The sequence below is a fragment of the Manis javanica genome, chromosome 4 (genome assembly GCF_040802235.1).
Source record: "Manis javanica isolate MJ-LG chromosome 4, MJ_LKY, whole genome shotgun sequence".
In the NCBI taxonomy this organism is placed as follows: domain Eukaryota; kingdom Metazoa; phylum Chordata; class Mammalia; order Pholidota; family Manidae; genus Manis; species Manis javanica.
Genome location: NC_133159.1, coordinates 178,940,351 through 178,953,331, shown reverse-complemented (window position 1 = coordinate 178,953,331; position 12,981 = coordinate 178,940,351). Strand labels below are relative to the sequence as shown.

General features: G+C 45.1%; 1 protein-coding gene across 2 annotated transcripts in view; it reads right to left on the bottom strand.

The window, feature by feature from the left end:
• Positions 1 to 11,219, bottom strand: part of SEC14L1 (SEC14 like lipid binding 1) — a 51,861-nt gene extending 40,642 nt beyond the window's left edge. Inside the window, exons 1-3 of one of the 2 annotated variants that reach the window (XM_036997050.2) lie at positions 11,018 to 11,219; positions 9,771 to 9,875; positions 8,875 to 8,967 (exon numbers count right to left, since the gene is read on the bottom strand). In XM_036997050.2, the coding sequence (XP_036852945.2) occupies positions 8,875 to 8,937 (63 nt within the window). In that variant the 5' untranslated portion in view covers positions 8,938 to 8,967; positions 9,771 to 9,875; positions 11,018 to 11,219. The remainder of the gene's footprint in view (positions 1 to 8,874; positions 8,968 to 9,770; positions 9,876 to 11,017) is intronic. The other variant, XM_036997048.2, reaches the window with a different exon arrangement.
• Between the last annotated feature and the right edge of the window lie 1,762 nt (positions 11,220 to 12,981).

Sequence of the window (12,981 nt, the reverse complement as noted above, 5' to 3'; positions counted from 1 at the left end):
CACAGTCAAGAATTTTTAAATGACTCACGACCTGAAGTTGAACCACAGAAATGAAATTTCGTATATAGTTGGTTTTCACTACTACAGGAGAAAAGCCAGATAAAATACCAAGAGATACATAAACCAGGACACATTTTTCAGTCAAGGATAGTAATTATAAGCTTCAGTTCACTGAACATAAAATCTGCTTTTTACTCACACACCATATTCTGCATCAGATTCCTTCAAAACACAATTGAAGTGTAAGTAGGAAATACTTCCAACCAAAGCATGTCCAAACTCCCTTCTGTCAAATTTTTCATGACCAGAAGCAGAAGTAAACACTCCAAGATTCACTTAATTCTTTAGACAAATCTATTTTTTGAGGGTTTCATGTACAGGATGACTTGATTCCTACTCTCAAGATTCTCGAATAGAGGTGAAACCAAAGAGCCTAGTGATCATGGCAAGGCAGAGTGTCCAGTGCAGGGACTGCAGGCATTCAGAGCAGAGAGGGAACTGCAACGAGGAGAACTGAATCTGACCAGTTAGTCACCTAGGTGAGAAAGAGGGAGAAAGGTATTCCAGCCAGGTTTGCAGAAAGGCACAATGGCCATGAGAAATAATGGTATAGTCTGTGGGGGCGCAAGGTGGAGACGAGGCCACAGAGAAAGGCTAAAGCAGAGGTGAAGGGCTCTGGGCACCAAGCTAAGGAATCTGAACTTCACCTTGAAGGAGAGGTGCAGCCACTTAAAGATTTTAAGACGCATGTGCAGTCTGGCAATCTAGAGACTCCGGGGGCATTGCTGAGGACGGATGGGTGGGTGAGATGGGGTTGGGACGCAGAGTCACGACACACTCAGATACAATTCAGGACACAGTCTCGACAGGTAAGGGAGTCTGGCACTCATCAGAAACAGCAGCTCAGGAGAAAAGGCAGAGCTTCTGAGCAGCACCTCCTGGGTGTTTCTGTTGTGCGCACGCACATGCGTGCATGCGTGTGTGTGTGTGTGTGTGTGTGTGTGTGTGTGTGTGTGTGTGTGTGTGTGTGTGTGTGTATTTTCTGTTGGGATGTGTTCTTTGTGCAGGCAGGAGGAGGGGGTGGGTTGTTTTAGATGTACTGGAATGGAGATGTCCTAGCAGGCGGCTAGCTGGGAGTCTGAAAGCTCCTGAGCACAGTCAGGCAGAAGATAAAGAGGGCTTTGGTTTGTAAAGTGACACCTGAAGCCACAGGTTTAAATGAGGCTGCCTAGGGAGAGATGTCAGGTGAGAGAGCTGGCTAATTCTAAAATAGCACCAACTACCAATTAAAACACCTATCATGGACAGAAAATACAAAATACACAACTGGGGGTCCCAAAATAGCAAAACAAGTTACTAAAGGAAGAGTCCATCTGTAGAGAACGAAAAGCAAGAGCTTCCAGGAAAAGGCCAGAGATCTGAGAGGAACAGAACTCCACATGCAGCCATCTAATCAAATATGTGAGACATCTGCAAACTGGACGCTTACAGGTAACTCAAAGTGCACTATGAATACTCCAGTGCAAAAACATGTAAGAGATCTATGAAATACATAGGGCAGATTTCTGAACAGAAAAAGGATTTGGTGTATATCAAGATACATAGAGCAATTATCTTATAGAGTAGTAATTACATATACAGAAAGACTTCTTAGAAAAAGGCCAGTACTCCTAACATCTAATTGCACCTTCAAGGGAATCATAATGCAATATATGATTTCTGTTGCAACATGTAAAATTATTCCTCTAGAAATATACACACAATGGCTTCACTCTTCACAAGTTAAAAATCAAGGACCATCACATGGGGCAACCAAACTTCGTTCTTCAGAGAATCTCTCTGTGAGAGCTTCCCGTCAAGCCTGATGTCCCTGTACAGGGCGCTAATGACTGACATCAGGGACAGACTGACTGACAAACGCAGCTGGATGTCTCAGACCACTGCCAACTCTCACCTCCCCAGCCCAAGGCTGACTTCCGCCAAGCTTCTGCTGCATGAGCTACACAGAAACCCTCTTAATCAGGCCTGCAATAAATTAACTCTTTTCAACTGCTTTCTGTATGAAACATTAGCACCAATGAAATGGGTTAAAAAGTAACTATAAATAAAAAGATCCAGTTTAATTTGGGAAAAAATATTTTGCATTCTTAATTGCAACTCAAAATAACACAAGACAATCACAGGGACAAAAGGGGAACAGTCCATTTTAGATTCAATCACTACCAGCAAATGTTTAAACAGGGCTGGCTAAAAAGTAGCTGATCTGATTGACTTGAGATCTCCTTGTGCCAATTTGCTGTAACAAACTATTATATCAGCAAAAGGTTAAGATAATTGAACAAGACGAATGACCCAGTTTCCCTAACAAAGAGATGGCATGAAAGGCAACACAGGAAGGGAGAATACGAGAGACTAAAGGAGCCTGCGCAGACCTCACGACCAAATGCAATGGTTGATTTGAAGTAGGGTCCCAACTTCAAAAGTTTTAGACACTGTTCTAGACAACTGAGAAAGTGTGAATGTGACTTGGTCTTACATGATATCAAGGAATTATTAGAAATTTTTATTAGCTGTGATCATGACAACGTGGTTATGTTTAAAAAAGAAAAAAAAGCCCTTACTGGTTAGAGATGTATGCTTAAGTATTTAGGGATGAATCAGCAGATGTCTGAAATCTACTTTAAGTACACCAGGAAAAGAAGGGGAGACAATAGTTGAGACAACATTGGCAAGATGTTGACACTACTGGCACTACAGATGATGGGCATGTGAGCGTCTATACTGTACCATTCTCTCTCCTGTGCATGCTTGAAAGTTTCCATAATACAGGGTTGGGGGTTTTGTTTGGTTTGGTTTCAGTGTTCTTTTGTGGCTCTTTTTTGTTTTTTTTTTTTTAACAAAAACAAGTAAATCAAAAAGGCAAGGAGCTGAATCGGATCCTGCTTTATTATTCCTTAAAATATTTCCTACTAAACCACAACTGTCTCTTCATGCTAGCACATTAAAAATAATTCAGAATGCATAATGTGTTGGGAGAGTGGGTGGGTGTAAGAGAAGAGAAAATGCCTCCTTCTGTTCAAAGTAGCATGGAATGGAAGTATACTATAGTTGTTCTCTTTCAAAGTAAGTTACATGTAACTAATTACACTCCAGCTTCTATTAAATGCAACAGGACTCACAGTATGGCATTCAGAAACTATAAATGAGAAGAGTACAATCTCTCCCCACTAAAAATTGACCAAGATCCTTAATATTATCATCAGAGAAACTGGATCATTTCCCTCCACTCCTGGACTTAAAATTGGATTTAGAGTCAGCTACCCAAAATACATGAATACTGCTTATTCATTTGAGTAAAAACAAATTCTACGGCATATTAGGCCACTTGAATATCTAACAATACCATGATTAATGAAAAAGATATATTTCAGTATCAGCAACCATCAGATACTTAGAAACCAGAGTCAGAAATACAAAAAGGCCCAGATTTCATCTAGGATGAGAGGAAGATGTACTTCAAGAAAATGAAAGATGGGCTGAAAATATTTCATAACTAAAAATAATGTAGAAAACCTAATATGCAGAGAGGAAGAAAACAACGTTAGAGAAAAAGGGACAGTCAGTTCAAAATATCTTCAGAAAAGGAAAAAAGGGGTAGGAGAATGGCTGGGCTCCAGCTCACTGTCCCAGAGCGAGAGGACACAGCAGGAAGGGGCTCGAGCAGGGCCTGCGCTGTCTGCTCCAACCAGCCAGAGGCACAACCTGCCAACGGCCACTGGTGGTATGGCTCGTGTTCTACGACACCACCTCAGGAAGGTGTCCACCTGTCAGACTACCACACGCCTCACCCTCACCCCCAAGAGACCACTCGATTTAACTCACTGTGACTCCCACCTCTGATGCACAAATCTACTCAGGGTTCCCCCCAGAGCTCCCTGGCTGTTCTGATGTCTGTAATCTGAATGAATGAAACAAAACTCAAAGATAAATATAAATGTCCACTTAATCTGAAAGACACATACACATTCACAGCAGATTCATTTACTTACATATAAACTGATCTTATTTCACCTCATATGTGGAGACAGGAGAAGGGCTGCATGTCAGAAAGGGAGAGGGGAAGACATGGGCATTACATGCCCTGCCCTGCCCACCTTTCTATCTGTGGTCTGCTTAATTCTGTCACCTCACAACTCTGGCCCAGTTACTGGGCTGCAGAGCTGGTCTGTGGCAGGGCCTAGAGGTGTGCCCACTCTCACAGCCAATCTCTTCTTCTTCCCTAGAGGAGCCATGAGATAATCTGAGAGGAAAGGGGAAAAGGACTAAAAAAAAAAATCAGAGTGAAACAAACATAAAACAAGAGAATGAGAAAGAAGATCAAAAACAAATTTTGTTTGTGGTGGGCCACCTAATCAACAACTGTACACTGGCAAGTAGGTTTTTAGGTTATTCAACCTATAAAAATACATCACTTAAACTACATTACGATGTTTGCACAATTGTAAAGATGTAAAAAACAAAAAAGCCAACTTATTCACAAAAGGGCTTCCCTCCTAAGGGAGGCATTGGCTGCTTAAGGGTCATGGCACGTTACATCTTTTCCATGGAGAACACATAAATCCCTCGTCTGAAAACAGATCATTTACAGTTCAGGTCTGAGTTTCCAGAAAACCCACTTCCCAAGTCCTCATACTCAAAACTCGTGTGAAACAGATAGTAGCTGATCAAACAGAGGTGAGTGAGTACTATGTGCTCAACACCAATGCCTGAGAACAGGAGTAATAATGTCACTGCCCCAGAGAAACATGCAAAATAGACAGAAAGCAACACCCAGGAACCTCTGAGAAGGAAGAAACCCTGATTTCAAGAGAATCAGGGAATACACCATTGAAGAGGAGTCAGAAGAAAAGGCAAAACACATGAAGGGCATCTCAGAGGCATCAGGTAAGTGGGGTAGGTCAACAAGGTCAAGATTTGGAGAGACAGACACGGAAAGGCAAACATTAACATCTAAGGCAAGGAAGGAAGTGTCGAAAGAAAGGGGGGAGGACAGGAAAAGACATTGTCTATGGCAACCGGAGAGCACAGATTTCAAAGTTCACGCTGGTAAGTTTGCCTGCTTTATGAAATAAGGTTTAAGTGAAGTGTGGAAGATGAAGGGCCTTGAAGAAAAGGCAAAGGAGTTCAGAACAGATACGGCAGAGAGTAAGAGATCACTTAAACAGAGGACTGGCAGGTGGAGACAGTGTCCAGCAAGAGAATGCAGGACGTCCTAAAGGGTTAACACAGGTAAGAAAATAACAAGCCAACTCTGGTCTCCCCTTCCAAATCCATGTGGGCTGAAGCAGGAACAATGGGGTGCTGGCAGAGAAAGGGGCAGAGGGGCAGGACTTGCAGGCACAATCTGAAGGATGTGCCTGCTGGGGATACAGCTAATGAAGTGGGTTCTGGGAGAAGGATGGCAGTATTGAGAGAATGGGAAAACTGGGGAGAGGAGGTGGGTGAAGAGGAGAGAGCCCTGTGACCAACTCTGCGGAGATAATAAAGGCCCAAGCAGAAGTGGGACCGCACAGTCAGTGGAGCCTCTCCTATCATGCCTTCCAAACGGTCAAAATGACAGCTGAACACAGGCGGAAAGGGATCGGAGCCGAGCCCCAGCCTCCGTGGGAGTGTGTGCAGAGCTCTACCTGCTCCAGGACTGACACTTGGGTTTTCTTCTCCCGCAGTGTGCTCGGCAGGAGAGCCCGGGCTCTTCTGCCCAGGCCGCCCTTGGCCCTGCACTTCTCTCCCACTGGTTCTCTAGCTCTGTTACTGTTCTTTGGATCATTTATTAAGGAGCCATTATAACCAGGACTGGGGAAGCTGTACTCAAAAATGTCTGAGCTTTAAAATTTGTGTTTTACCTTAGAAATTTCTAAATGAAACATCCTAACCCAGGCATATCAGAACCACACTTCCCATTCTAGAAAGCTCCTTCTTTGTGGGGTCACATGCCTATGCCTGTGTGAAACCACAAACCCTTTCAGGCACAATCGCCTGGAATGTCCTTCACTGATTGAATTCTCCTCCCGAGTCAGGCAGGACAGCCCCAGGAAAAGTTTTGGCTGAGCCTGGAAAAGTTAAAGACATCTTCATGGACAAGAACCTTGGTAGAACATTCCAGGACACACATCATTGTGGGGGAGGAGAGCATTAACTCAAGATTCAGATCTCTATGCTATCTGCTATCTAAGTGTGTAAACTAACTTCTCTGAGTCTCAGATTCCTCACCCTCAAAGGGAGGCTGAGTTAGGTGATTTCTCAACTCACTGAAGCACTAAAATTGTTTCTGAGCTACCATCTAACAAAATAATGCCACAGATGCCCGTCAAAAGATCTTTACTTCAAGTTTGTTTATTTACCATTTTTAATTCAAATGAGTTAATGAGAACATTAACATGAGTTCTTAATGCTACCAGTATACTGATCCCAAAACAAATGACAAATCTCACCAAATCCATCAAAATGCAATTAACATTTGATACCCACCTTTTACCTGCTTTCACTAGGCAATTTCAACCTAAGCAATTTTCAGGCAATACTAAATTACAGTAACACTCTTGGGAAAACAAACAGGGCATTAGGTTCACTGAGTGGCATTTTCCCCCCATCCTCCTCACAGGACCCCTGTAAATCAGAACTTGGAGCCACCTGTCAATTCCCCAGCTGACCCCTGCCACACACTCTTCTGTTCCTGCCATATGCTGTGATTACTGAGACACAATCCCTCTCTGAGGTTCTCACAATTATTTTCACCGAAGCTGCAGCTCTGTTCTTTCTTGGACTGTGCACCTCCTTCCGCACTCTGAACCAACGGAAGAGAGCATTTTCGGAGCAACTCTACTACTGTTTTTCCTCCATAACAAAAGAGATAAAGTAAGGTAAACACTGAGGATTTTACGTCATACAGCAAGTCAGAAAAAGCAGTAAATGACGCCACACAAAAATCACAAAAGACTCAACATTCTAGTTTCTTACCAATTCTAGAAGTGAAAAGGCAACATACTTCATTTTCAGATTAAAAAATATTTTCTGAAACTCAAAAGAATATTACTACTGCCTCAAAACAAAAGCAATTTAAGATCAGGGAATGGTTCAGAATTTGAACTTCAAATTCTTCAGTAAATCCATGCATAAAATGGGCAAGGCAAAACTTACCATTTTGAAAATAATAAAGTAAGGAAAGCAAGAAAGTTGAACATTAGATAATCAAAATACCTCTTTATTAATCTAGTGTTTGCAAAGGAGACCAACCTTCACCTCAAACGACATCAAACTTTTAAAATTGTACTCAACATTATGGAAAACCTAAACACCCCACATGGTGGCTGCTCCCCACACTCAGCCTCATGGGGCAGCCCTCTGCCTTCTGCCTCCACCACTCCCCACACTTGTCCCTGACCCCCCAGCCCCTGCCAACTTAAAGGGTCAGACATCCGACCCTGGCAAATAACCACCAACCTCCAATGGGAACATAGCCAGATCAAGTCTCTATAGGATCTGAACTAGGTAGGAAAGGTGACAAGAACTGGTCACCTAGAAACTGAAAGAATGCAGGAAAATGACGACAAAGTTGAACTGAGGCCAGAGGAGTTGTGACCAGCTGAAAAAGCACAGGAACTGAAGCCACAGAGGAGAGAAAGGCGGGAGCATGTACAGCGGCCAGCTGGTGGGGAGCACGGGGGGGGGGGGGGGGGCAGCATGCAGCACGTGGCAGCCCCACGGGTAAGGTTCCAGGGACGAGTGCCGCCGAGCCCCCAGAGCTGCTGGGAATCACTCTCCAACACCAGGTTCTTGGAGTGCAGCCCGTGCCAGCTCACATTCTTGGGTTTCCGTGCGATTCCCATCACACCCATGTGTTCCCACCAACACGTTTCTCCTCTAAGCTCGCTGGACTGGGTCTTTGAGGCCCACACCCAGAAGCCAAACCAGCACACACAAGGTACAAACCAGAAACAAGCCTTTCTGTTAAGCGATTAACAGAAAACATTGAGCAGTCCTAGCATTTACGGGAAATACAGGACTGATCAAGCTGTACACTTAACATGTGACCATTTCACTGTAGGTAAATTATATCTCAATTTTTTTAAAAAACCCAAATTTCTTAAATTTAAATTTGAACTGTGCATCTCCTTCCGCACTCTGAACCAACAGAGTGCTGAAGCATTTCCCGTGTGTCTATTATATTGTACCTAAGTAGTAACAGGAGAGAGGAGGGAAGGAAAGGAAGCCCACGGGAATCTAGAAGTGACTGGAAAAAGGTTTGCTTCGGTCTGCACCTAGAGAAATGCTTATTTATAGCCAAAGTCTTCAGGTAAATAACAAAGAAAATTAACTTTAGTTACCCGACTCATGCAATTCTAATACGACTCATGAATTTGATATTAAGGGGGAAAAACTCATTCAGCTGAGTCCTTAGAACAATGCAGGTTAAACTCCATCCTACATGCTCAGTCCTAGCCAGCGCACTCCTCCAAACGTGCAGCGAAGGGAAGAAACCACGCTCCACATCCCTTTTCTACTCTAACAGACAAACAAAAGAGCAAAATCTAGAGGAAAAAGTATTTAGTAAGAATTCTACTTCCGTGTTTTTGAAGGAAGAATTAACTCTGATTCATACATTACCCTGAGGTGCATTTTTTAAAAACATGCAGATTTTGATTTTCAGATAATTATAGTTTAAAAACATTTCACAAACTCTAGATATAAGCATAAAAACAAAGTAAAAGTGAAGCAATGGAGACAAACAATAAAATAAACATCAGTTTACAGATCAAGTTCAAATACTTAAAAAAATGAGAAGCTGGAGAGCAATTTAAAATGTAAAGTACTTACAGCCATAATCAACTCAAAGGGGTGTTTATACACCCTCACTGGTGACTGATACTTTTGCACCATGATTGTAATACAATAGCAATCCTCTCACACCTGCAAAAAACAAACATAACTGATAAATAACCATGAGGTGGAAAACATTAAGTCTGCACTTACACATAATACAAGAGTCTAAGCAGTAGAAGGGGACTTCAATATGTCATAATTCCATGCACACAAAAAGCAAAAGGTGATACTTAATTATACAAGGGAAGAGAAGGTAATAGGACAGTAAGAAAACTCCAAGCGGAATGAGGGAGACAGCACAGGTCTTAGGGCTGGAGAACTCCACTACCCCAGTTGCCCCCCACAGCATCTCCACGGGATATGCTGGATGAGATGACCTGGACTTTGTCTAGCAGTGAAATGCTGGTTCGATTATTCTGATAATCAATACAATTAGTTCTTGAATCATTTTCTTTTCAAAAACTTCCATTAGATGCCAAATAAAAATGGTGGCACTTCAACATAGTAAGTCCCAGGACACATGAAAATAAAAGTGGAAAAAAAGATACTCTCGTGTGTCCCAAATAATGGACTACTCCTCAAAAGCTAGTGTCAAAGGAAACTTGTCAATCCCGTTTTCTAACTTACTAGATTACAATTTCAGACTTGTCTTCAAATGGCAAGGACACCAAACGCTGGCTGGAGGCGCCAATGAACTCTGCACCCTTAGGCAGCTGCACTCCTTAAGCCATCAGTTAAGTGCTGGAGCTTCCTTCACAAGTCAAGGAATCCTCTGAAGTGCACATTCACACTCCAGTCACAGCCCATGGGGGATTTTCCTGAAAACACACTCGTGTGTGACCTGACTTCTCTACTGAAAAGCAAGAAAGAAAAAAATGCCAAGAGCCTACCTGTCCTGTCGAGGATAATCATTAAGAATGTTATTTCATGCTGGATATGCTGAGGGAATATTCAAAGGTACAAAATGGAGTATACTCAAGGACCACAAAGTGTAGCTGTAACAGCAAAAAAAAAAATGAGGAAGATAAATTTTATTTCAGATTTGTATCTATATTATTACATTTAAGCAGGTCTGGTACTTTCTCTACTATGTTAGTTTAGCATACCTGTCAGAAAGAGCAAATTATGGTGAAAAACTGCACTCACGGTACGAAAACAGCTAAGGAATAACTGGGTGACCTCAAGCAAGTCCATTTGACTTCCCATGGCCTCAGTTTTACCTCTGGTAAATGAGGTTTTGCGTGAGATAATCTTGAAAGACTTCCAGCTCTAAAATCATGAGTATCCAAGCCAAACGCCTGAGTTCTCCGCCACACTCAACTGGAAGCCCTCATCAATCTTGATTCTGCGGCTGGCAGGTTGTGGTGCGCTGGGACCCATTCTATTTAGTTTTGCAAACCGGCGCACAGCAGGAATTCAATAATCTTTTAAAGTATTAATGGGGAAAATTAATTTTAAGGTATCTCCTAGACAAGGAGAGGGTGATTATCAGGTGCAAAGAGCAGGGTGGGGGTACGATGTGAAAAAGCCGAACGCTCTGTTAAGACACTGTGACATCCAGTCGGGAGTCCACTGCCCGGCGGAACCCAAAGTGGCTACGCTGAAGAACCTGCTAATTCACGAGTTTCTGAACTCCTGCCAGTTCCCAGCTTCGGATGCTCTGGTCCAGAAAAAAAGTCCTACGTGGGAATCCGGAGTTGCAACGGCCAAGTGGCATCCTGGGCCCCGGCAGCCTCTGTTGCATGACAATTGGTGCTTAAAAATGAGCCAACGGCAAGACCAGTGAGTCCCTCCCAAGCAGGCTCGGGGGCGGTAAGGCCCTCGGATGGGTCAGGGGCCCGCGCGGCGGCTTCGGCGAGTCCCGGCCCCTGCCCACCCGGAGTCCAGGGTCGGCCCCCAAACTCGGCTTCCCGCCGGAGGGCTCCCGAGAGGAGGGCGGCGGGTGGGGGCGGGGCGGCCGGCACAGGGACGCGAGGGGCTGGGGGAGGGCGGATCCCAGCAGGGCCGCGGGGCCGGGGGGCCAGGGAAAGGCGGGCCGGCGGGGAGGCTCGCGTAAGAGCGCCGCGCGGACGCGAGGGGCCCGGGCGCCGGGCCGGGGGCGCGCTCGGAGGAGCCCACCGCGGCGACGCGCGCCTACCTTCCGTCAGAAGGGCCAGGCCCGGGCCGCGAGGTGGCGAGGAGTGCTCATGCCGGCAGCTCCGCGGTGCCGTCGCCGTCCCACTGCCGGCCGCCGCCGCTCCGCCGCCGGTTCCGGAGAGTGGGCAGGGGAGGCGGGAGCAGGAGGGGCGCAGCGCGGCTCCAGTGGTTGTTACGGGTGACGCCGAGGGCGGGGCCGTGCGGCTGGAAGGGGCGCGCGTGCGCGAACGCGGCCGAGGGGCGGAGGCGGGTGCGCCGACGGTTGCTAGGAAGGGGAGAAAGGGGAGTCAACGGCAGGCGGGACGAACTGCGCAGGCGCCAACTCCGAGAGGCTGGCGTGGGAGGTTCTCGGAGCAAGCGCCGGCTCTGACGCATGTTGATCTTGCTAATAGCCGCTGGCTCCTCCCAGCTTGCGTCACGGGGCGGGACTAGGGTGAGGGGAGGTGCTCGCGAGTGGCAGGGGGTAGCGGGGCAAAACCCAACCTTGGTGGCGGGCGGCGCTGCGGGGAGTTGGGATGGGGAAGTCTGCGCTGTGGCCAGGCAGCCTAGCGGGGCCTGAACCTCCGGGGCTCTGCCGGTGTGGTCGGTGCAAGGGCGTCCCTGCTTCCTCATTTCTGGTTGACTGCGCTGGGGAAGGCAGACAAGGCGACAAGAGGGGCTGAGGGTCCTGGGGAGAGACCCGCAGCATCTTGTCCACGCGTCGGGCTGCGGTGGAGGCAACGCTGGCCAGGGTCTGCCCTTCAGGACGTGAGGGCTGCATTTCCGCAGGAAAGCCTCAGTCCCAGCTCCAACTTTGAAACCCAAGTGTGACGCGCACACACCCAAGGGTCCTGCAGGGGAACTACTGACTTGAAAGGGACCCCACGCATGAACACCCACAAAGCAAGGCCAACATACAATTTCTCCATCAATGTCACTGTTGTTCCTTTTGCATGAGTCACTCTGGTGGCTGTACATTTGATGCCACTGCACAGAACATTTTTAGAACTGTTTTGGAATTAACTTCAGGGCAGGTTTACCAGCCACACAAGAAAATCATTCATTATTTGATCACACCTTGTTTTTCTATTCAAACCATCATTTTCCAGCTTGATCACCCACACTGCTAACTGGACTCAGTTTGGACTGGCTTTTGCCTGTCTGTAAAAATCACATCCACCTCCAAAAGATGCTTTGAGAAAGAGACAACCCAGGAATGATGGGCCTCCCAACAGGCATAAATAGCCGTGCCTATGAAACTGGCTTTCCAAAAATGGACCTGATCTGATCAGCCTCTGTATGGAACCACCAATGCACAGGAAATAGAGAACAAAGGAACAGGTCAAATGATACCATGGGGAAACCACTGGCCAAATACAGACCGTGGGAAACCCTACATGACATTCTTTATCAAATAAATCCAAAGGAAAACAAGAGAGAAAGGGCCAATCTATGGAATAAAAGTGATTAGGAAATTCATTAAGCCATACACTTATGATTCCTATGAGTTTTTTCTATACATAGTATATTTAAAACTTTTTAAAGAAGAAACAGACCTCAGATACCAACCAATTGCAATATATGAATTTTTATTTCCATCTTGATTTTAACAAATAAAGTAGATTTTTATGAAATAGGGAAATAATGATATTAAGAAATCATTAACCTTTTTTGGTGGGATAAGGGTATTAAGGCTCATGTTTTTTAAAGCAGCCAGTTTATATCTTAGGGACACATGCTGAAATATTTTTGCATGAAATAATGTGATGTCTGGGTTTAGTTTTGAAATAATCCTGATGGAGAAAGGGAGGCATTGTGGCTTTGATAAAATAAGATTGCTACTAAATTTATAATTGCTCATTGCATTATTCTATCTGCTGTTGTATGTTTGAAATTATCCATGATTTTTTGCATAAAAATGATTGGTCATCCTGAGGATGGCAAATCAAGACATAATTACAAAAGAGATATTCGAAAGTGTCTCAA